Source organism: Arachis stenosperma, chromosome 1, assembly GCF_014773155.1.
Source record: "Arachis stenosperma cultivar V10309 chromosome 1, arast.V10309.gnm1.PFL2, whole genome shotgun sequence".
Classification (NCBI taxonomy): domain Eukaryota; kingdom Viridiplantae; phylum Streptophyta; class Magnoliopsida; order Fabales; family Fabaceae; genus Arachis; species Arachis stenosperma.
The window spans coordinates 123,728,055-123,753,202 of NC_080377.1; the positions used below are offsets into that span (position 1 = coordinate 123,728,055).

Below are 25,148 nucleotides of genomic sequence, written 5' to 3' on the forward strand. Positions count from 1 at the left end.
AATCTTCCTATGTCGCATATGTTGTGGTTAGAATAACAGTTAATTGACTTTAAACTAAATAAATTTGAAACTTATAATTAATTGAAACTCACATAATGGACCGTATACCACTCGTCATCAAATCTCTCCTTGTTGGCCTTCAAAGTATGTGTATACTTGAAGGCCTCCGCCAATGTCGTCTCACGATCCAACGACTTAGACTACACAATTCAAATTAACCACTAAAATAAATCAACAAATAACTGATTCAAGTAACTTTTAACAAAGATTACCAGACTACTTACCAGTCTGCTCTTCGTTTTCATGAAGATCGCCGACCCACCCGTATACTTCGACAACCTCGGCGAAGTCCTGTTAGATGTTTGTTAGACTGCGACACTTGAACCCCTCATTATTTTTAAAATGGGTCTCCAGTTCCTTCTTGATATATGGACGGATCTAGGTCGTTAGGTGGTCGCGCCCTGACGAACGTCGCTCATCATTTGCTGAAGTCGATTAGCTGTCCAGTGGTCGTAGATCTTCTAGATTATGAGATTATGTTCCGTATCCCATATGAATTTCAACTGCACAAAGTGATTCAACAACATTAGTTATTCGAAATAATTACAATTCAAATACAGTTAATTCAACAATATTGGGTTCTTACCGTCCACTTTTGAAACCATCGCTCTCTGGTCTCAGTAGGGATCTTCATGTAACTCGGCTATGGGTGATCGTACATTGACTTAATCACTTCGGAGATCTCCTGTGTACATACACTTTGTTTTGTGTAAACCTATCAATGAAAAAATTTAAGATTAACAAATACATAGAAATACATAAACCTTAATAAATTCAAAATAGATTGCAGATAAAAGACATTAAAATAGTATGTACTCATTCCTGCGTGTCATCAGGTCAAATCCTCAGTCGGATGACGGACGTATTAGAGGAATCACCCACCGCAGATTTTGTCACTGCTGGATCTGTAGGGGGCGTAGCAGAAGAAAGCACGTAGTTCGAGTTTGGGATCATGATGAATTGCTAGTCCGCTGGACCCACCTGCGACGTCACAGGGGTCAACAGGGTAGTCGGGGTAGAGGGCGATGACTGAGCGGTCCTGGAGATTTGGTGGAAACCCTCCTTCTACCACGACCACGAGACCCACTCATCTACCTTTGCTAGTTGTCATCATGTCTGCAAAGAAATATATTATTAACACTAATCAGCATATATACTACACAAATCATTCAACATTTAGATTATTTCAAAAAAAAATTACATAACCTCCCCTAAAATAGGACATATGATACCTTTACAGTTCCCACAAATCCAACTAATCTCAATCTACAACATCAGTCAAAACACAATTAAATTCACAATATTTCTAGCAGAATATATTAACTTATTTTTATTCTTGAATTCATACTATATATAATGTTGTACATATAATATTACAATGTCAAACACAACAATTTATTCAATTCAATTAAAGAGTTTAATTAAAAAAGTTTAAATAATAAAAATCTAACTAAAAATTATATTAAAATATAAATATTTTCAAACTAGTTAACCTTTAAAAAATAAGCCTATATTTTAAGAATAAAAAATAGACATTATTATACTATACACATAAAAACATATTTACATAAACCTACCTCAAGAAAAACAAAATTATCTAATTAGTAAGGTTAATTAGTTCTTGAGGTTGAATAAGAAGTAAAAAAATACTCAACTTACAAATTTAACAAGTTTTAGAGTTAATTCTTATTACTATTAAGAGTCCATTTGGGAAGTGCCAAAAGCTACTTTTTTTGACTTTTGAATTATGAAAAGTTATGATAAGTGTGTTTGGCACCATTTTAAAGAAGAACTTTTGACTTCCCGAAAAGTTAATTTATAACTTTTGAAAGAAGTAGAAATAGATGACTTATCTCCTTCTTCATAAGTCATTTTATTACTTCCGTGAAAAAAAATTGATTTCAAAAGAAAAAAATCTACTTTCATTTTTGATTCCGTGAAAAAAATGTTTCCTGTTTCTGCTGGAAATACTGGCCCTCCACCACCATTTTCACGCAAGGTTCCATCTTCTAGAAGTATTGACCTTCCACCATCATCTTCACGCAATGTTCCATCTACTGGAAGTGTTGGCCCTCCACCACCATTTTCACGTAATGATTCATTTGTTGGAAGGATTGACCCTTCACCATCATCTTTCGTTCCATCTGAACCAGCATATATTCCTTCCAGGTATTTTTTTTTATCCTTTTATCATTATATTTTTATTATTAAATTTGTATTGAACATTTTGTATACTATGAAATCTCATTTTTAATTTTATTTTTTTACATGTGATTTTAATTTTATTTTTTATATGTGATTTTATTTTTATACAACTTGCTATTATCTATATAATTAGTTTTATAATTTTCTTTTTTTTATGTTCTTCCCCAACAAATTTATGAAAGTGGCAAGTCCGGAAGAAAATTTAAAGCTGATTGGAATAAACGAAATACTGTTATATTCATAAAAATATGTAAAAAAGAGATGGTGGCTGGAAATAGACCTGGAACACATTTTAACAAAGTTGGTTGGGCAAATTTAAAAACAAAATTTTTGAAAGAGACTGGTTTAAATTATGAGTCTAAACAATTTAAAAACAAGTGGGAGGCTATGAAAAGAGAATGGGGACTATGGGCTAAACTAAAAGGAAAAGAGACCGGTCTTGGTTGGGATCCTATTAAGAAGACCATACAAGCAAGTGATGATTGGTGGGATGCTAAGATTCAGGTATGTTGCATTTTTTAAAACTATCTCAGAAATATGAATTTTATCGAGAGATTTTTAATTGTCATTTTGTGGTCTCATAGGAAAATTCTGATGTGGCAAAATTTAGAGAAGAAGGTCCAAAACATCTTGATAAAATGGAGTTCCTTTTTGAAGATGTTGTAGCTACTGGTGTAGGTGCATGGGCACCTTCTGAAGATATAAATGATAGTTATAATAATAGATATAATGACGAAGATAATGGTAATGAGGAAGAAGGTTTAGAAGATGAGTTAAATGATGAATCAACGCCTTCTAGTGCAATGAGACAAAAGAGAAGAAAGGTTGGAAAAGGGTATGGAGCCTCTCAACTTTCAACTCAACTAGAACGTATAATTAATGTGTTTGAAGAAGAAAAGGCCAACGAAATAGCTCATAGAAATAACGTACCAAGTATATCTACTTGTTTAGCTGTTCTCAAACAATTACCTGGACTAGAAGTTGGGAGTGATATATTTTTTATAGCTACAAGACTAATGGCAAAAAGGTCAAATAGAGAGATTTTTATGGGGTTAGAAGATTCTGCCTTACAACTTGGTTGGTTGAAGACTCATTGTTTAGCAGATGTGTCTGGATCTTAAATTTTTTTTTTTGCTAGAATGTCTCTTTTTAATATATTTATGTGTTGTTCAAAAAATATTTTCTATGATGATATTTTTTAATTATTTTCTATGATTATTTGCTATTTTATATTTAATACGTGAACTAGTATTTATTTGATATTAGTTTAAAATATTTGTATAACAGGATATCTAACAGCTCAACTGAAAGTTTGATATCAAATACAAATGTGTCAGACGAAGAATTTGAAAACAAACAAAAGGTCGCAGCCAAACGTAAGAAGAAGACAATGACTTTAATAACAATCGCAACTTGTGTTGATTATTTTCTAAAGTACGTTGTGAAAAAATCCACGAAGAACTTCAAGGTTGACAGGAAGTAGTTGGGTAAATGAACTTTTAAATGGGCATCCTATTCGTTGCTACCAGCAATTTAGGATGAAAAAGCTTGTGTTCCTTCATCTCTGTGATGTTTTACAAAATACTTACAATCTGAAGACAACAAAAGGGATTGGAATTCATGAACAAGTAGGTATATTTTTATATATCATTGGACAACCAGGCTCAATACGTAATGCAGAAGAGAGATTCCAACATTCAGGAGAAACTATTTCTAGACAATTTCATTATGTATTGGATGCTGTTTGCAAGCTTGCTCAACATATTATTCAACCAACTGATCCACAATTTACAGATACTCCAGTGGAAATTAAAAATGATGAAAGATATTATCCATATTTTAAAAATTGTATTGGTGCAATAGATGGAACTCATATACCTGTTGTTGTTCCTGCCGATAAGAAAATTCCATACTTTGGTAGAAAAGGGATTACAACTACAAATGTGATGGCAGTATGTGATTTTAACATGTGTTTCACATTTGTATGGGCAGGTTGGGAGGGATCTGCACATGATACTAAAATTTTCAATCAAGCTGTGCGTAGACAGAGTCTTCATTTCCCTCTTCCTCCTAAAGGTTAGCATATTTGAGATTGATATTATTTATATTAGATTAAACTCTTTATTTTTATTAACTGATTTGTGGTGCACTAAATTTTTGCTAGATAAGTACTACTTGGTAGATTCTGGCTATCCGTGTTTTATGGGGTTCTTAGGTCCTTATAAAGGTCACAGATACCATCTTCCACATTTTAGATTGGGTCCTAGAGCAAGAGGAAGAAATGAAGTATTCAACTATTACCATTCTAGCCTTAGATGTACAATTGAACGCTCATTTGGATGTTGTAAAGCAAGATGGAAAATCTTAGGTGCCATGCCATCGTTTTCCTTAGACACACAAGTTAGAATTATTGGTGCTTGTATGACTTTACACAATTTTATTCGACGAAATGACACAAGTGATGAACAATTTGAAGAATTTCATGAAAATTTTAATCTTATGGGTGAAGGTGAAGGTGAAGTAGAAGAACCAGTTTCTAATGATATTATGTGGGAAGAACCGAATGCTGAAAGTGTTAGAAAAATGGAACTAATTAGAGAACAAATAAAGAATCAATTGCCTGATCGATTGTAATCTTAGTGATTTGGTTATGTAAAATCAACCTTCAATAATGGAAATTATTTGTTATCATCGTTATTTTAATATCCATTCTCTTGTATTAAAAAATTGTATTTTTTGAGTTATTTATCCAAACGCTAAAACTTTAAAATAAGTACTTTTATAGTTAAAAATTCAAACACAAAATAACTTATTTATAAGCTACTATTAATAAAAGTCCTTATACTTTAAGCTCTTTTTCCAAAAGAACTTATTTAAGTTATTTACCCAAACTGGACCTAAATACTGCATTTATAACTAACTATATTATATCAACGTAAGGTTTGTAATATTTTTTTGGTACATTTCCTACTTTAAAATTCAAGCATCTTGCACTTTTTTTTTAAACTTAAATTAACATATAACTAATTCTTAATTTTTAAATTAACTTTATCCTAAATTCTAAATTAGCAGATGATAACCAAATCCTAAATCTTAAATTAACTTTAACTATAAACTCTAAATTAGCATATAATAATCAAATTTTAAATCATATAGTTACATATAACTAATTCCTAAATCCTAAATTAACTTCATCCTAAATCTTAAATTAGCATATGATAACTAAATCCTAAAGTAACCCTAAACTCTAAATTAGCATATAATAATCAAATTCTAAATCCTAAATTAACATATAACTAATCCTAAATTAACTTAAACAAGGAAAAAGATAAACCATGGAACCTGAGGGGCGAACAGAGGAAGAAGAACAGAGAGAAAGTGGGAATCACGTCGGTGCTGGACAGCAACGGCGATGGTACTGGATTGCGATGGCGGCAAACAAACAAAGGGAAAGAGGGAGTCGCGGCTAACGGAAGGGAGAGGAGGAACGAGCTGGTTTAAGTGAGGGGGCAGAGGAGGCAGCGACAGGAGAGGCAGACGGCGGGGAAAGGAGGCGGTTAGAGAGAGAGAGAGAGAGAGAGAGAGAAAATTTTGAAATGAAAGGGGAGAGGGTTCGCGCTTTGAATTTTAGGGTTTGTTATCGTTAGATTTATCCGCGGATAAATCCGACAGTAACTCATTGTAGGTCACCAAATGTAACGTTTCACTAAAATGAATTTTTTGACCAAATGTAACGTTTCACTAAAATGAATTTTTTGACGGTAAATCCCACGCTAAATTTCGTGCCTATTTTCTCTCCAAGTATTACCGGCGAATTTATTGTCGAAAACGAAAATCCACCTGTAACAATTTGACCAAACGAATTTCATTTCAAAACTATCTATAAATTTGTTGATAAAGCCAACGATAATATGTGACGCTAAATCCGACAGTATTCAGTGTTTTTCTTGTAGCGACTATTTAAATATGAGAAAAGATTTTTTTTCTTTTAAAAATAGAATTCATTTTTATTTAAGATTCAATTCCATGATTTAAAATGACTTTATTGTATTAATAGAATGAAATTTAATTCTTTAGTTTATAATAATTTTTATGAGTTTAAAAAAATTTCTTTTATAATTTTGTCCTTACAAAATTATTTTATTAAACATTTATTTTTTTTAAATATATAAATAGAAATATTTTTTATATTTGACATATTGAGTTTGTTTGGTGTGAGAATTAATTTTAAAATTAGATTTTTTTTGTCTGATTTGTAAACGAAAAAAAAAATAATAAAATTCTCAAAAAAAATTAAGTCATTTTCTTTTATTTGTTCCAAAAACAATTTTTTTAATTTATAAATTTTTAAACAAATTCTAAATAAACTTAAGTCATAATAAATTAGTCATTGGTCTGAATAAAAAAATATCGTAAAAAAAATTACTAATACTCTTAAATTACTATGTACATCTCATTAACTAAAATTAAGCCAATCAATTGCATAATTATTAACTGGCACATACTTATTATACTTACGGTGGGTATATAATTTCGACCACATTTAAAAAGTATCCTTAAATTTAATATGATATCATTATATCCTCTATAATAATAATCATCATCCACTCCACCTAATTAATTTTGGTATACATGATCCTAAATTTGATTTGTGGCAAAATGATCATGGCAGTTGACCATGGTCATAGCTGATTAGTATGCTAATTAAAGTGGCTTGTTATGATTATATATCTGCAGGTTCAGGCAATAAGCGTGCAAGGCAACATTATTAAACTTAAATTTATTTTATTTAGTATTTATTAATTATTAATAAATATTAAATAAAATAAATTTAAACAGTTTTGATTGATGTTTTATTACTTTTTAAATATTATTGATGACGCCATGTGTTAATATAATGCGGTCCCCCATGCCAAAAACACATATAAATTAGAAAAACATTTTATTTTATTGTGTGTGTCTAGAAATATAGTTGGTTAATCTATACAGTGAAAACTGAGTGTGGACCTTTATGTATGTAAACATTTAATACAAAGAATTCTAATTTTGGTTACTGAGTTCTGAAATTGCATTATTATAAGGAAGCACACTACTGAGACTAAAATAAATATGCTATTTTGGTTGTGCTTTGAAGTTTGGACATGTCAACTTTGTAGTGGTTTGTGTTGGAAGGAAGACCAAGATAATAAGGAACGACAGGGACAAATCAAAACATGATTCTACTCTTTATCTTATATCACGGTAAAAATATTTAGGTATGTGCTATGGTGCTTAAAAAATATTGTTTAATTATTAAAATAGGTTAAATAATTAATTTTAAATTTAAAAGTATAAAATTTAAAAAATTAAATATTTTAAAGTTATTATAAAAAATAATTTAGACCAAAATTAAGTACCAAACAAAAAATATCATAAAATTGACCAAATATTTAATTATCTTTTGGTGAATATATAATATACAATACCAATAAATTATATCTTAAATGGCATAATCTTTTCATATGTATAGTACATAATAAGTTTGTGTTTTGCTGAACTATATATTAATCTCTAATTTTTATTAATACCTTATTAAAATTGACTTTTAAAATATAATTTTTTTTAATAATTTTGTTAATTCATATCTTAAATATACATCTTAAGAATATTATAATTTTTTTTGTTAAAAGTTATTAAAATTATATATTTTTTACATTTCTGGTATATTAAATACATAAAAAATAATTTTTTTATTATACTCTTAAAACGTGTGTTTAGTGCATAAGATAGTTAAATATTTTTTTTTAAATGATACTATTTATGTTTGGTAAATTAAATTAAAAATAAATTTTAATAAATAAAAATAATAATTATTATATTTAATAAAATATTTTTTAAAATTTAAAATGATCATAATAAATATAAATAGAAGAAAAATTTTGACCGTAAATAAAATTTGACATCAATACTTAATTAATTAATTAAAGATAAATATGAATATTTATTAATATACATGAATTATATTAGATTTTTTAATTTTTAATAAGTACAAATTAATTTTAAAAAATATATCTTTATATGCTTTTAATAATATTCTTAGGCTTTCAAAATTATGAATACAAAAATGTGATTTTTTAATTTACCGAATATAAAATATGATATTTATATTTTAAAAAAAATACAAATATCTTTTAAATTTTTTTTATCAAATTTAAGTCTAAATAGCCTTATTATGAATGTTAACTCCTAGTTGAAAAAATGGCGCCTAATAATGACACAAAATTCTACATATATGAAAGTACATACATGTTGCTCCGAGTAAAATTGACTTTGAGGTAAATCACCTTTGAGCAAATTCCAAAAAAAAAAATGATAATGAGAGGGGTCATTTTCCAAAAAGCCATCAGAAAAAGGCTCTAGTCAAAAGGGCAATGGAAAAGTTTAAATAAAGGAACCTTTGCAAATAGAATGCATAATGGGGATTATTTTTAAGGAAAGTATATATATAATTTTGGTCCCTTTGATTGGTCTGAAATCACATGCCTATAATGTAGCTTTGGAAATAGCAAAAAACACTAATCATAATTAGTCAAGCCGTTTTGTTGTTTGTAAGCATATTTCCTAGTGCCACACAAGTAATTTTGACTAGATATTGGGAGTTTTTGTTTTAACTTTTTAAAATAAGAATTTAGCTAACATGGGTAGAAAAGATATATATTATAGATTTATAGTTATAAATTAATAGTTTGTAAAAGTTTAATATTTTTTATTAATAATAATTTTAACATGTATGTTTAAGATATATATTTAGTTATAGAGTTTTAAAATAAAATATATTTTAAATAAAAAAAAAACAGTTTTCAATTTTTTCGTTGCTAACATAATAATTTTTTGATATCAATTTTCAGTTTGCTTTTAATTATATAAACAAATCAAGTTGTAAAATCATATTTAAAAATAAGAAATAAAAAAAAGCACACACATAAACATGGCATATATAAATATATTGTTTCAGAGAAAATTTGACTTCTAACAATACTATTTGAGAGACTAAATTTAATTATACTGAAAGAATTGAGTAGTGATTATTTGTTATTTTAAATATTTTAATGCATATAAAATAATAGATACATCAAAATATAGTTTTTATATTAGATATATTAAAATTTTGAATATAGAAAGAATGATAAATTATTAAATTAAAAATTAATTACTAAATTAATTATTAATTATATATATTATTTAATTTATTTTTAATATATATTTTATATAAATAATTAATTTAATAACTAATTTTTAGTATATATATATTATGCTTGAATAATTTAATTTAAGAGGTATATATATATAGTAAATTTAATATAATATTTTCACCGACTAAAACCTTTTTTTTCTTCTGGGAGAGAGAGTCTTGGTCCCACCAAACTCCATAAACAATGCAAGTGAAAAGCATTCGAATGAGAGATGTCGCATGCATAATATAGAAACTGCATTTGTTCTATGTACCAAAAACAAAAATTGCACGCATTTGTTTAGAATTAATCATTTGTTTTCTCCTAAGTATTGATTGGTTTTGAATCCAAGAACTTTGACTCTTCCACTCAATATTTCAAGCAGCAGAAAGTCACTATGTTAGCTCCATTTGGGCCCCATTTTCAATGGGTTAAATATAAGATGCCAAGAACGATATCATTAACAACAAATTAAACAACTAATTTCGATGGATCGATGAGTTCATTTGTTTATTTAAATAAATATTAAAAATTTAAATTTAATTTTATATATATAATAATTTATTGATTAACGATAAATCTTTAAACAAAACTTAATTTCGCAACGAATTAGCTATTGATCTATCAAATAAAAAATACCATAAATAATAACAAAAATTAAAACAACAAATTAAAAAAAATGAGCATAATGTGAGAGCTTTTCCCCTCTTTCTTTTCATTTTGATTTTTAATTTGGAGGAAAGTAAGTAATTCAATTGTAATTTAAAATTGTTATTTATACACACTAAAAATGACTACTTTATTCCTAATTGTGTTACTACTATCAAATTAAGTTACCATATTGATATAAATAATTAATTTTTAAATTTATTATTTAAAAAATTATTTAAACACATAAATTGTATTGACAATTGTACAAAATTTTAGTATTGTTAGTATATAAAAATTAAATTCTTTAATTACGTTACATAAAATAATGTAATATTCCTTTGATAGGTCAATACAAGGAGAAATGAAATTTTTAGTTGTGATGTGAGTAATGGAAAAATTAGACAGATATATATTGTCATACAAATAATTATGGTCAATTAAAAAAGAAAAATATATATCAAGAAATCAATATATTTTTTTACCATACATTTAAACCAATACTAGTATTTTTTTTTCTAAAAATAGTAGTCTCTTAATATTTTTTAATTAAAAATAGGATGTATTATTTTATTTTATTTTTTATATATGGAATGTTTTGGAACATATATCAGCATTTAGAAATAAGAAAGGTTAGTCAAAGACACATCTCAAAAGATGTGACTTTGAAGTTGGGTTGGCAAAGTAGTAGATTTTGACAAGGCAAATTAGATATATCCCTAAAAGTAGATGTGTTTCTTCCATAATGGCCAGACAACACCACAAAGAAATTAAGATAGCTCTTATGAGTTATCATATTTTGCCCTTCTCTCATCTCTCACTCTTTCTCAAGTCCAAGTTATTTTTTTTTTATTTTCCATCGTAACTTTTAATTTGATAGATTAAAAATTAATTTATCATGAACTTAAATTTTATTTAACAATTTGTTATTAATCATATATTATTATATACATAAAGTAAAATTTTAACTCCAACACTTATTTAAGCAGACGAATAATTTTATCATTCGACTAGCCTAAATTAGTTTAACTGATTTAGTTCAAGTTATGTTAATGTATATTATAGTATGAATAATTATTTTTATTTAGATTTAATTAAGGGCACATGATAAATTTATTACTAATAAAAATTTTTAAATATTTTTATTTAATAAATATAAAATAAATACATTAAAAATTTAAGTTTTTTTATATTTTTAATAAAAAAAATTATTTTATAATCTTGACGTAATAGATAAATCCTTTTTATTTTATTTTATCTAAGTTGGTTTTTAGCATGTAACTTTTATGATCAGAATGGAATTTTGCACATTCTCCAAAACTGGCACACACTTTTTAGCTGTTGTTAAAGGTCGTCCGGGATTTAGGGAGAAAAGATAAGCATGTTTTTTAGGAGGGGATTTTGACGGAAATTAGACACTAATTATAATCAAAGTGTTTGTGTGACTAATGTTTTTTGGTAAGCACTTTATTAATTAGTTAACTTCATACTAGATCGTCCCGTGTTACCTTTTTTGCTTAACCTTATATTATATATTTTACGAGTATACAATAAATTATTACTAAATGTTTTATTTCAATAAATATATTAACATTTTAAGTTCTACATAAATTCTATAATTTTTTAATTAATAATTTTAATATACTAAATCGTATATATATCACCTTAGTTTTGTCCTTCCGTCGCAATCAAAGGTTCACAAAACAAGATGATGTTTTTTGTTTTAATTAATTAATTAATTAATTATTATTAGTATTTAATTAATACTATCTTCTTTTCTAAAGTTTGCTGTGTCTGCGTTCGTGACCATCACAATGGTACCTGGCAGTGACATTATATTATTATGATTCATGAATTATTATTGCTTTGGTCAAAGTGGTATGATAAGAGCCATGTGATTAGTCACAAATATAGACAACTTTTTTTTTTCAATAAAAATAAATAATATACAAATTTTTTGTCCTTTTGAAATATTTTTTTTTGTTTTATAAAATTTTGCTTTTAATTTTGATTTAGTAAAATTAAAATAATTTATTTTAAGTACTGATTGATAAATTAAATATTGACATAATACGTTTTGTTAAATTAGTGTTTCAGTTTATCACAACATAATTTAACCTGTTATTAGACCGAAAAAAATTATAAAAAAAATAAAGATAGAAAATGGCAATAAACGCTCGAATTGAATTTCTTCGAGGAAAATAAGCTTTTAATTTGTATTCAATAATAATAATTGAGTTTGCAAAACATATTTTATACATGAGAATATATATATATATATATACAGAGTTAAAAACAATAATTTGTGGCTGATTTTTTTATATTGGAACAAATTGTGTGATGTGACCAAATATTTTAGTGTATGTAAATTTTACTCTTGTATGGGATAATTTTTTATGTTTAAAAAACACAAGATGTTTCGTAAGTAAAAATAATTTTTAAATTTGTTAAATACAAAACGGCAATGTCGTTTTTATTTAGAAAGTAAAAAATATATATTTTTCAAAAAACGGTAGAATCATTTTGCATGGGGTAATTTTTTTAAATTGGAAATAGGAAAACGTCATTGATGTTTTGATGTTTTTTATATTTTTTAATTAAAAAAAGTTGAAAATGGCATTAACGTTTTGTATATTTTCACAATGACGTTAAATACAATTTTTTAGATATTTTGATGAATTACACCAATATAAATTTAATATTAAAAAAAAGTTCACAACTTGTCAATAAAAGAAATTAAAATAATGTTAAAAAAAAGTGATGAACAAGACTTGACAATTATGTGATTATAGCAGTAAGGATTGTTTTTGTTACAACATAGATATGGATCTATAGTTGGTATTGAAGATGGTTTATGTTTTTATTTTTTATTTTTATTGACGAGAAAACAAAAAATATCAGCTACCTATAGTAGGAAAAAAGCAAATATAAAGAAACTTTAGGTTTAGGCACATGTACTCAAAAGCATGCAGGGTGTATATACAGTAGAAGATCGATTTTATTGGATTTGGATTCATAAAAAATTTCACTCAACATAACTATATATAGCCTTGAATTTTCTTCAACACTTGTGGAATAGGGATGAACACAAATTAATTAATTAAGAGAAAATTCTACTCTTTTTTTTTAAGAGATGTTAAAATGATACTTTCTTTCTCTTTGTTTATAAAATATATATTTTATTTTTTTATAACTTCTAAAAATTTTTTTATTTAATCTATTTTAAATTTTTTGTATTAACTAATGTTAAATTTCTCCATTTTTCAAAAAAAAATAATTTTTTTTACAAAAATATCTTTTAACAAAAATTTTATTTTTTGATCATTAAATTTTGCTTATTAAAATATTCTTTAATAATTTATTTTTTATTAATTAAATTATATTTTTACCAATATATTTTTTAAAAGAATTAATATTTAAATTATTTTTTTAAGATATTCTTCAATAATTTTTTAATTATTAAATTGTGATTTTACCAAAAATTTCGTCAATAATTATTTTTATATTTTATTATTAATTTTTCGATATCAATATATATTATTTTAACATTAAATAAAAAATCTCACCACTGTTAATATGTATAAAAATTAATATATATTGATATCGAAAAATAATCTTACTAAGATTTTTTTATTTAATATTAAAATAATATATATTGATATCGAAAAATTAATAGTAAAATATAAAAATAATTGTTAACGAAAATTTTAGTAAAAATATAATTTAATAATTAAAAGATTATTGAAGGATATCTTAAAAAAATAATTTAATTATTAAATTTTTTAAAAAATATTTTGGTAAATACAATTTAATCAATAAAAAATAATTTATTAAAGGATATTTTAATAAGTAAAATTTAATGACAAAAAATAAAATTTTTGTTAAAGAATATTTTTGTAAAAAATAATTTATTTATTTTTGAAAAATAGATAAAATTAATATTATTAATTAATACAAAAAATTTAAAATGGATTAAAAATAGATTTTTTTAAAAATTATAAAAGAAGAAAATGTATATTTTATAAATAGAAGGGAAGAAAATATCATTTTAACATCGATCTCTTAGAGAAAAAAAATCAAATTTTCTCGTTAATTAATTAAAAGTTATGCTATATGTACACCAAAATCAATCATGAGTATAAAATATATACTGAAATATAAATATATATTAAAAATAAATTAAACTACATATATATTTATATACAAATATATTAATAGCTGATTTTAGTGGCTTACTTTAATGTACAAATAGCATTACAAAGTTATAGCAATACCATTTTATTAACTGTATGAGTATAATAATGAATATATGAACATTATTGATTAGTTATAATTTTTGGAATCATTTTCATGATTACTAAATTAATATCCATTTACAACTGGTCTCAACGGGTCAATAATACTTTGATATGACATTGTCCTTGTACAAGGAAACAATGATATGAGAAGAAGTATGTTTTGAATTAAGCAAAGTATTAAATAAATACATAGTCCATTTGACTTTCTACTAATTACTTGCCTGGTATAACTCTAAATTAGTGAGAACATTTATCTTTCAATAAAAAATTTATTAATGTATTTATATATAAATATATGTAATTTAATTTATTTTTACTATATATTTATATCAATATATATTTTATATTAGTGACTAATTTTGATATACATGTAGTATAATCGATCTTTAAATACCTTAATAATTTATCCAATTATATCAATTGTACACTAAAATCAGCTATTAAAATTAACAATTAACATAAAATATATATTAAAATACAAAATATATGTTAAAAATAAATTAAATTATATATATATTTTGTATAATAAATAATAATTTTATATTAGTAACTAATTTTAGTATATAAATAGTATTTTTACCATTTATTAGATATTAATAATTAATAACATCTCAATCCTTTCTTATAAATAGGAAAATATCTTTTAAAATAAAAAAATTAATAAAACAATAAAATAAAAAAATAATTATATATAATTGAATTTGTAATTTTATGGCTATATATATATATATATATTCAAGGTTAGTCTTTGTTTCTTTGTGTTACCACTGCATGCTAACTCAAGGTGAAATGCATGTATTGATAATATATATGCGTGAATATTTATAATTTTATATACAGTTATATTCATGTGAAGTTATTAGTTAAAAATTATTAAATAATAAATTAAATATATCAAATTTTTTACAATTTTTAACTAATAACTTCAGGTAAAAATACAAATGCATGAGTTTTAATTTCAGCGTTTAATTATTTATTTTCATTTGATGTGTAGGGTACGGACGTGCGTGGTAGTAAGGAAGATGAATATCCGGCGCGCAATCTGATTGGTACAGTGCAGTAGTTTAATCTGCAGGATCAAGATCGAATATGAAATGATGATCATGATGGCAAACAGTGAAACCGAATCTTCATTACCGATTCAGATCAGATACAACAATGCATGCATGTTAGTCTTACTGTCGTACACCATCCTCTATATCTTCTTACAAATTCAGTGCTGCACAGTCAATAATTATTTGGTGTATAATAAATCAGTTATACTACGTGTATACTAAAATCAGCCACAGTATAAAATATATATTAAAATTTAAATATATATTAAAAATAAATTAAATTATACATATATTTATACATAAATATATTATTGACTAATTTTAGTATAAGAATAATATTTTTGATAATTAATAAGACTGTAATCTTCAAGTGGAGATTCACACTAGTTCTATTGTCTACCCTTTTGGTAGCAGCCATGCAGATTCAAGATGAGAATGACTATTCTTTTTTTTTTTTTCTGTAAATTGATGTTGTAAAATGTAACATAGATAGGAGAGAGGATCTATTCTCCATCTAACATTGATCTAAATCACAAGAGTAAATATTTAAATTGATCTTTAAAAAAACCTTAAATTAGATTCCAAAAAAAAATTATTTTTAAAACATTAGAATCTAGATTAATCTCTTTGTTTTTTTTAAAGAAATTCGTTTATCTTATAATATTTTTTTAAAATTTATTTTTCTAATATTTATATTAAAATTTTAATTAAAAGAAACGGAATGAAAAAAATTAATCTATCAAAAGAGAGTATTTTGAGTTGGCCACTCAACCCACCTTAAAACCAAAGCAACTATTTTTTTTGGTCATGCAAAGTAAGCAATTTGAAATTACAAAAGAGTCAACGAGAAATGGCTCTAAAGACATACTCATGGGCCATGGCATTCCAGTGGTCCAATAAACACCGTTAACTGTTTGAAGGAAACTTGGGCCATATATGCTTCTGAGCCCAATAAACCATGGCCCAAAAAGAGCGTCAGTGTTTTTATTCTGTTCGTAATAATGACATCATAAACTAGTTTTAGTAAAAAAACCTCAATATTGCATGGTTTGTTGAAGGAAAAGCTCGGTTTAGAAAAGGGTTTAAAAAGTTTTTAATTGACGTCAAAACTGGTTTACGAGGATAATCAATCAAATTAATACGGTGATGATGATTATGTTTATGTAGCTGAAAAGGAACCGAAGGAATAACTAATAAGAGGGCTTTTGTGGTAAAACTTGTAACGTCGGTGGTTGAGTTTAGATCAGGTCAGATCAGATCGGAGCAGAGTGTCCCTCCGCCATGTACAGCGGCTCCAGCGACGGCGAAGCCCATGACCCCCCTCAGAGGAAAATCCCTCCCGCTTCCTCCATGTTATGGGTCCGTAACCTTCGCCGTTTCATCGGATCCGGTGCCGGCCTCGGATCCGAAGCCTTGATGGGTTCGCATTCCTTTATTTTTTTTCCATTAAGCTTTTCAGTGAAGAATTTCATTCTGTTATCTCAATCTCTTTGTTCGATTCAGCAATTAATTCGAATTGTATTGGAATTTGGAACTATGGTTTCACTTAATCTGTAACCCTAACTTGCTCTTTTTCAGAGCTTGAAACGAAGAGGATTTTGCTCGACATTTTCAAAGAAAAGCAGAAGAAAAGCGCGGAAGCTGGTACGATTCCAAGTTTCTACAAGAAGGCATGTGAAATCGTTACTTTTTCTTTCTTCATTCTAGTATAATAGTATTTTTTGTTGTTGAGTTAAAATTTTATACATAATACTCGTACCCTGGTATGTAGAGTAGCTCTTACATGTTGTATCTCATCATAGAGTCATAGGTAATTTTATCTTCGTTAACAGATTATATAGGATAGCTGGATAGGCATTCTTGTTTCAACTCTGGAGTTTGATTAACATGGCATTTGTTTAAAGCCTCAATATGATTCTTGAAAATTTATGTGCCTTCATGCAGAAACCCGAAGAAGGATCAATCAGTCATAGAGTACAGCGATTGGCAAAGTACAGGTTTCTGAAGGTATAATTTTCTGGTTAACCTATTCATTGGTTGTATCTGCTTAAACTTGTGATACTTTTCTCAGTTGGTGACATTCTCCCTGTTTACTGAGCAGAAACAATCAGATCTTTTACTGAATGCTGATGATTTGGATGCAATGTGGGTTTGCTTAAGAGAAAATTGTGTAATAGACGATGCTACTGGTGCTGAGAAGGTGCACCACTTTCCCATCTGCCTTTGCTTCCCCATTTCTTAAATATGATTATATTTACACCTAGGTTTATCCTCTGGGAATAGGGCAGTACGATAAATCCTTAGAGCCACCACTATTTCTTTTAGAGTAGGATGGGTTTAACTGATCCCTCCCTCCGTGGTTATATAAAAAAGATTAATGATAAACTCTTAACATCTGTACAAATATTACTTGACATTACATATGTTTTTTGCTTGTTTCATAAAAACAATGTCAACATACTTTTTCTTGTTACATTTGCGATATAACACTTGTTGACACTTATTGTTAAGCTCAAACTTGGACTTTACTTTTCATGGATGATGCCTTTCCTTGAATGGTTTTTTGAGTTCTTTGTCTTTGTACTGTTTTTTTACAGCAATCCTGATGAATATTTCAATTTGTTTGATAGATGAATTATGAAGACTTTTGCCACATAGCCTCTGTATGTACAGAACAAATTGGTCCAAAATGCCGACGCTTTTTTAGCCCTTCAAACTTCATGAAGTTTGAGAAGGATGAACAAGGAAGAATTGCCATTTTACCCTTTTACCTTTATGTGATGCGTACAGTACGTCACCAGTCAACTTATATTATTTCATTGGCATTTTTAAATAGATGCGGCTTGGGTTTTTCTTTCTTTCTTAACATTTATTTTTCTTTTGTTTGCTTGTACCTTGAATCTATCTGATGTCTAATGTTTGCTACCTAATCGCTATGGCTATTCAGGTTTCACTTACACAGGCAAGAATAGATATGAGTGAACTCGATGAGGACTCTGATGGTTTCCTTCAGCCACATGTATGGATTCTTATTGTTATTGGGTTTCCTATTTAGCGTGCTCTTCATGTGCTTAACATGAACATGAGAAGCAATGAGCTTGAACAGTTTCTTATATAAGATGATTAGGTTAACCTTGAATGTCATTTACTATTCTCCACAGGAAATGGAGGCATATATACGAGGTCTTATCCCCAACTTGGCACAATTACGTGATATGCCAGAAGCCTTTGTTCAAATGTATTGTCGTATTGCTGCACACAAGTTTTTCTTCTTTTGTGATCCTCATAGACGAGGTTTGCATGTCTGACTGACATTTGCCTGATGTATTTTCAACTAATTGCTAACTTTCTTACCCAGTAGTATTTTAGAGCTCTTATATAATGTGTTTCCCTTAAACAGGAAAAGCTTGCATCAAGAAAGTGTTGCTTAGTAATTGTCTCCAAGAACTAATGGAGCTTCACCAGGTAGATTGCATGAGAAGTTCTTAGTTTCCATCTGTGTTAGAGCCAAACCACTTAATGTTCATTTCATGTTCTTTCTTTCTCTATCTTGCTGTTTCATTTTCACTGTACCATCTGGTGCACATCTTTTATACGTTCACCCTCATGATTTGTTCACCCTTATAATAACATTTCTGAGCTGTAATTTGGTCAATTCTGATAGGCTTTGATTCGAAGCTTTGACTATGCTTTTATCTATTTCAGGAAAGTGAAGAAGAAGTCACAGACACAGAACAAGCTGAAAACTGGTTCTCTTTGACTTCTGCTCAACGTATTTGTGGTGGGTTTCTTGTGTAGCTTAGTTCTGACTCGCATCGTGCTCCATTATTCACCTACGTGGCCTTTCGTGATATTTGCATGCGTAGTCTTTCAAATTTGAAATATTATGGCCCTATCTAAGGGTTGAATTTCCTGATAAATTAGAGCTGTGAAGAATATAATTTAAGGTTGACATTATTTCAACTTTTTTTCTCCTCGTTTTGGAAAAAAAATCTGTATATGCAGACATGTTTCTTGCCCTTGATAAAGATGCAAGTGGGTCATTGAGCAAGCAGGAGCTTCGAGAATATGCAGATGGGACTCTGACAGAGATTTTTATCGAGAGAGGTAAGAAATTGTTTCCAATTTGGCAATTGTTATGGTGTAAATTTTTTGGGGGTATTTACCTCGTAGGTTGACATCTATTGACTATTGCATGTAATGTTAAATTGCTCGTTTACTTAAATTTCCTATTGGTAATAAGACACTTCTTGCTCCGCTCCCTTATCTGTTCTCCATGCTACAGTGCATCCTTTTGTTTCCCCCATTTTGATGATTTCACTGTTAGATAGCAACGCCTTGTGGACTCTCTGTTGATGTTTTGTCTCATACTTTTATGGTTAAATTCTTGTCCTACAGTATTCGATGAACATGTTCGCCGAGGAAAGGGTGGTAGTGGAAATGCCCGGGAGATGAGTTTTGAGAGTTTCTTGGACTTTGTTCTGGCTTTAGAAAACAAAGACACTCCAGAGGGGTTGACATACTTATTCCGGTGTCTTGATCTTCAAGGAAGGGGGTACCTAACTACAGCTGATATTCACTCCCTTTTCAGGTAAACTGTCATTCTGTTGGTATACTGTCTATTTAGCATTTACCAATATATCTTTTGCCATTTTCCTTATACTCTTTGGTCCTACTTTGGCTTGCAATGTTTTCTTTATACAAAGTTTTTCAAACTTCTAATATCTACAAGATAATGGTATGTAATGTTAATATTGGAAGAATAGAAGGGGAGCATCCACATGGGGAGATGTTGCCTGATACAATCTTCCTACATTAAACTACTGTTGTTTCCTGCTTGTAGCACTTGAGATGATCCTACAAGTTTCAAATAGACAGTAACAAGTTAGTTAGTAGATGGATCCTAAAGAGATCCGGCATTATTAGAGACAGTTTTTGCCTACTAAAGGGCCCTTTTTATTTATAAACAGGGATGTGCACCATAAATGGATTGAGGGTGGCAACTACGAACTTTGCATCGAAGATGTGAGGGATGAAGTGTGGGATATGGTTAAGCCGGCAGATCCCCTTAAGATTACATTGGCTGATCTACTGGCCTGCAAACAGGGCGGAACCGTGGCCAGCATGCTCATCGATGTGCGCGGTTTCTGGGCTCACGACAACAGAGAAAATCTACTTCAGGAAGAAGAAGAGCCAGAGGAGGAATAACCCATTGTTCATCATGGCACTTGCTAACAGAATATTGCTCGTCTTAATGCCCATTCAACTTAGAATTCTCACAGGATGTAACCAATGCTCGTGTTTTGAGTCATTAGATGTGTATTAGTTTTGCTTCATCTGCATGTTGTGTTATATGTAAAACGTTAAAAGTAGTGTATCTAGCCGCGTGTAGTTCGAACATTTCCTTTAGCTAAATGCTTGATATGATTATATGTTAATAATGGGCCCGCATGATTAGAAGTTATTGGAGTATCTTTTCTCATAGGAAAAAGAAAGTATAAACTAATTTTGTGTGAATGGAAGGAGTATCTTTGTTAAAGTGTTATTTAAGTGTGCAATATTATGAAGATAAAGGCACAACTAACCACCATTCGAATACAATTGACAATTAATAAACCAGACCGAATTGAAAAGATACCAAAAATTTATGAATCTACAAAAGAAATATAAATTCTCAGATGGGTTGGTTTAAACTTGCAAAATTTTGTCGATTTTAACAATGATAATTAGTTGAAACAAGTTACAACAGCTTCAACTAACTATATCCTAATTTATTATATATGTAAATTATTTTAAACATTTACTTTACAAAACTATGTAAGATAATTACATAAATAAGAACAAGTGAATTTTTTTAATAAATAAATTATTTTAAAGGTGGAAACTCAGGCAGTCGACTTCATGTAAAGTTGATAGCTGAGAGTTGTTAATTGAAAATTTAGTCAAATCATCTGACGGTTTTCAGTTATTAACTTCACGTGAAGTCGATTGCACCTGAATTTTCATGTTATTTTAAAGGAAAATTGTTAATTGAAAATTTAGTCAAATCATCTAACGGTTTTCAGTTATTAACTTCACGTGAAGTCGATTGCACCTGAATTTTCATGTTATTTTAAAGGAAAAGTCTAGGGGCCAGCAACTTTTGTGTTTTTTTGTCAGCATTTAACTATCAAAAGAAAAGTGAGTAATTTCTCACCATTAGATGTAATCTCACACCATTAAAAGCACTATTGATGGTCAATTAATGGTTACAAAATACCAAAGTTGATGTTCCTAGCATTGCTCTATTTTAAATATTTACTTCTTAGTTCTCGCTTGTTGGATATTATGACGTCATATCACTGAATCACGCGACGGCGTCGTATCACACATAGAGATGCGACAAAACGTAACACTATTATCCGCGTCACAATCAATCGTTTTTGCTCCCCTCCTAAATCCGAATTTAGGGTTTTCCGGGGGTTTTTGCTCCCGTCCCCTGCAAAATTCTACCTTCGCTCATTTCAGTGATTCATAGTCGTCGATCTGTCAGAAAAATTAGAACTCATGCGGGGATGTTATAACAAAAACCTATTCTTGTACCACCTCACTGTCATCACAAGAACCCCATCACCCTCATTTCTGATCCCTTCATCCCCTTCCCCTTTCCGTGCTCCCAATTACGCTACAGTCACAAAAACCCCGGAAATACAATCCTTTACGGTGAATTACCTCGTCAACAAGTGTGGGTTCCTCCCAGATTCCGCTCTTCAGGCTTCAAAATACGTCCTTTTTAAGAGTCCCGAGAAACCCGACTCAGTCATCGCACTCTTCAGGAGCTTCGGTTTCTCAGATTTGCAGATTCACAATGTCATTCAGAAATCGCCCAGGGTTCTCCTCAGCAAGCCCAAAGAGACCATCTTGCCCAAGCTCCAGTTCCTCATCTCCAAAGGCGCTTCAAAATCACAACTTGCCCGCATCATCGAGCTCAACCCTGTAATCTTGCAAAGAAGCTTAAAGAAACACCTAATCCCCACTTTCGATTTGTTGAACAATTTCCTTCGTTCTGAAGAAAGGACCGTTGCTTCTATTTTACATTCTGTCCAAATTTTAACTTCTTCAACGTCGCATCGAAATCTTAATTTGCTGGTTGATTTAGGGGTCAGTGAGAGAAGCATGGCAAGGCTACTTCACCAATGGCCTTGGTTGCTTCGATTCAATTCTGCAGGCCTTAAGAGTATGGTAGATGAAGTCATTAAAATGGGGGTTGATCCCGCCAAGGCTAATTTTGTTCCTGCATTGTATGCTACGTATCTTCCAAAGTCCATGTGGGATAGGAAAGTTAAGTTGTACAAGAGCTTTGGATTAACTGATGACAACATTCGTGAGGCGTTTGTGAAGCACCCTTTCTGTATGCTGATATCTGTGCAGAAAATTGAGGCCTGCATTGAATTCTTTGTCAAAGAACTCGGTTGGAAGCCTCTTGATGTCACCAATTATCCGGTTCTTCTCTCGCTGAATTTGGAGAAAAGGCTTGTTCCCAGGGCTGCTGTCTTGAAGATTCTTATGGCCAATGGTATCATTAAGAGTGGTAGGAATTTGTTTGCATACTGTGCTTCGGAAGAGATGTTCTTTAAGAATTATCTTAATCGTGATAAGGATCATGCTCGCCACTTATTGAAGGTGTATCATGAGAAAATGAATCTTCCAGTAATGGATAGTAAATTGATGTCTTGAGCTTTGTGAATACCTTTTTGAATTTCAGTCTAGTTTTCTGAGGTTTCATTTGATAATTTGCATTAATTTTGCCATGAATCAGGCAGTAATATCTGTCAGCATAAGAGGCTTAGTAGTTAGTTTTAGTGAACTGGAGTTCAGTGTGTGTGAGATGTGATGCTTTCAGGGTATTCTCTGGGAATGCTTCTAGCATGCTGAGCTGCCATCTTTTTAATATTTTTTGCAACTGCACAATGTCTAAGAACCTTGTGGTGATTAGGGAGGACTGTAGATTGTAGTTCACAATTTTATCTTTCATTATTTTCCAGGGGAAGATGAATATAATCCTCTCCACATTTGTCTGTAATTTTGGAACATGATGTGATGCCGTTGATCCTTGCATCAGCAATGAGCCCCAATGTTGATCTTCTTTCCCCTTTATGTTTCTGGTACAAAGTCTAATGTAATTTTATTCTTGCATAAGTGGTTCTATTGATTGATATTAGTCACCGTTTAAACTAGTTTGAATTATTTGAACATGTATTCCATTATCTATATAGATTTAAGATAGTAAAATTCAAATGAATCTTTAATCTTTATCTCATATTTACGTAAAAATAAACATCACTTGTAAAATCCCTACAATACCCTTACTCTCCTTTTTCCAAAACCAAACCCTAACCCTCTCCTAACACAAACACACGGCTGAAAATGAAAGGAGGAAAAAGAGAGAGAGAAAACAGAGAGGGAGAAGAAAGGAAGAAGGAAATGGGGAAGGAGGATGACGATGGTTAGGGTCACACTGTCGTCGTGGTGGCTGCAAGTGGTGGATGCGCATGGAGGACCATCGCATTGCTGAGGGGAGCCCAAGGAGAGAGAAGAGAACGGGAAGAAGAGAGGCACGGTGAACAGAGGAGGTTCCATCGTCGTCACTGCTGGAGCCCTAGCCACCGCCATTGAAGCCAGCCTCACCGTCGTCGAACTACTGTGTCGCCGAAGAGGCCGAAGAGAGAGAAAGAGACTTCACGAAGGGGGTAGGAGAACGCGACAAAGCTCATCACCGAGAAGAGGGGTACCGGTGGTGTGAGCTATCGCTGCTGTTGCCATTGCTGGGGAAGGAGGTCACTATCGAGCTGCGTGACGCCATTAGAGTCGTTTCTTGCTGGCGCCGCTGCTGGAGTGCTGGTAGTTGCCTCTGCTTCCGGTTTAAGCATCCTACCAGATCTTTTGTCGCTGTTGCGGTTTCTAGAGAAGACGCTGCTGAAGTGCCTCTGTTCTGGTCTAGGTCATTTCCTTTAACTTGCCTCGTTTCTACTTTTGCTCTGCTACTATTCCATTGATGCTACCTTGTTTCCGTTCTGTTTCAGCCGCCATAGGTGTGATCATTACAATGTTGTTGTTGGGGATTAGTTGGAGTTATTGTCACTGTCCGTTCTTTCGATCCATTCTATTCCAACCATCCTCACCCTTTAATTTGGCACTCCGGGTTCGGTCTTTTCGGTCCTTTAGGCCCAAGTTGTGAGTAAGCTTTACATTTATAATTGTTTGACTTTACGTCTATAATTATTTTGATATACGGTGCTTAAACTTAGTTATACTTACAAAGATTATTATCAAAGGGTTTTAAATTGGTTTTACTAATTGATTTATCAGAAGTAACTATTTATCCATGTTAAGCTCATTTTAATATGCACGTGAGACTATATATTTTTATAAGACTAAATGTATGTTTGAATAAGTTTTATATTATTTTAAAGCATTTTATTTTACTTGAATATGTATTTTTGAAGTATTGAAATTTTGTTGGTACTCACTTATTTTGGAATTGAGAAAATACGACTGAATATGATTTGGATTAGAAAGTATTATCTGATTTGATTTGATTCGATACCGTATATATTTGAAAGATCAAAGATTTGTTGTATTTGAAATTATATGTTTTGAATTGGTTTGGGAGGCTCGTATTAGAAAATCGT

The 25,148-nt window shown here is 29.7% G+C and overlaps 3 protein-coding genes and 1 non-coding gene across 4 annotated transcripts; all 4 read left to right on the plus strand.

Annotated features, from left to right (window-relative positions):
• Window positions 1-2,005: 2,005 nt before the first annotated feature.
• On the plus strand, window positions 2,006-4,899 carry LOC130933613 (uncharacterized). Its single transcript, XM_057863239.1, has 7 exons — window positions 2,006-2,229; window positions 2,448-2,769; window positions 2,850-3,292; window positions 3,553-3,641; window positions 3,928-4,182; window positions 4,258-4,341; window positions 4,430-4,899. Exons 1-7 carry the CDS (start codon window positions 2,006-2,008, stop codon window positions 4,897-4,899), a joined length of 1,887 nt encoding a protein of 628 aa, XP_057719222.1.
• Window positions 4,900-16,581: 11,682 nt separating this feature from the next.
• Window positions 16,582-20,941, plus strand: LOC130941680 (probable serine/threonine-protein phosphatase 2A regulatory subunit B'' subunit TON2). Its single transcript, XM_057870249.1, has 12 exons — window positions 16,582-16,897; window positions 17,056-17,147; window positions 17,422-17,484; window positions 17,579-17,677; window positions 18,108-18,266; window positions 18,425-18,496; window positions 18,639-18,771; window positions 18,878-18,942; window positions 19,183-19,258; window positions 19,483-19,584; window positions 19,876-20,068; window positions 20,448-20,941. The coding sequence occupies exons 1-12, from the start codon at window positions 16,759-16,761 to the stop codon at window positions 20,683-20,685; spliced, it is 1,431 nt and encodes a 476-aa protein (XP_057726232.1). The 5' UTR covers window positions 16,582-16,758; the 3' UTR covers window positions 20,686-20,941.
• Window positions 20,246-20,363, plus strand: LOC130954364 (small nucleolar RNA snoR104). Its single transcript, XR_009076288.1, has one exon. It is a non-coding gene; the product is annotated as a small nucleolar RNA snoR104 (small nucleolar RNA).
• Window positions 20,942-21,921: 980 nt separating the features above from the next.
• On the plus strand, window positions 21,922-23,220 carry LOC130938752 (uncharacterized). The gene has a single exon (XM_057867179.1). The coding sequence runs from the start codon at window positions 22,024-22,026 to the stop codon at window positions 23,191-23,193; it is 1,170 nt and encodes a 389-aa protein (XP_057723162.1). The 5' UTR covers window positions 21,922-22,023; the 3' UTR covers window positions 23,194-23,220.
• The last annotated feature ends 1,928 nt before the right edge of the window (window positions 23,221-25,148 follow it).

What these genes read in the sequence shown, in the direction of transcription:
- LOC130933613 (XM_057863239.1), top strand. Translation starts at nt 2,006, where the DNA reads ATGTTTCCTGTTTCTGCTGGAAATACTGGCCCTCCACCACCATTTTCA. An exon ending in GGTGGGATGCTAAGATTCAG is followed by an intron (nt 2,770 to 2,849) that starts GTATGTTGCATT and finishes GTGGTCTCATAG; the next exon opens with GAAAATTCTGATGTGGCAAA. An exon ending in ACAAGACTAATGGCAAAAAG is followed by an intron (nt 3,293 to 3,552) that starts GTCAAATAGAGA and finishes TTTGTATAACAG; the next exon opens with GATATCTAACAGCTCAACTG.
- LOC130941680 (XM_057870249.1), top strand. Translation starts at nt 16,759, where the DNA reads ATGTACAGCGGCTCCAGCGACGGCGAAGCCCATGACCCCCCTCAGAGG. An exon ending in CGGATCCGAAGCCTTGATGG is followed by an intron (nt 16,898 to 17,055) that starts GTTCGCATTCCT and finishes GCTCTTTTTCAG; the next exon opens with AGCTTGAAACGAAGAGGATT. An exon ending in TTCCAAGTTTCTACAAGAAG is followed by an intron (nt 17,148 to 17,421) that starts GCATGTGAAATC and finishes GCCTTCATGCAG; the next exon opens with AAACCCGAAGAAGGATCAAT.
- LOC130938752 (XM_057867179.1), top strand. Translation starts at nt 22,024, where the DNA reads ATGCGGGGATGTTATAACAAAAACCTATTCTTGTACCACCTCACTGTC.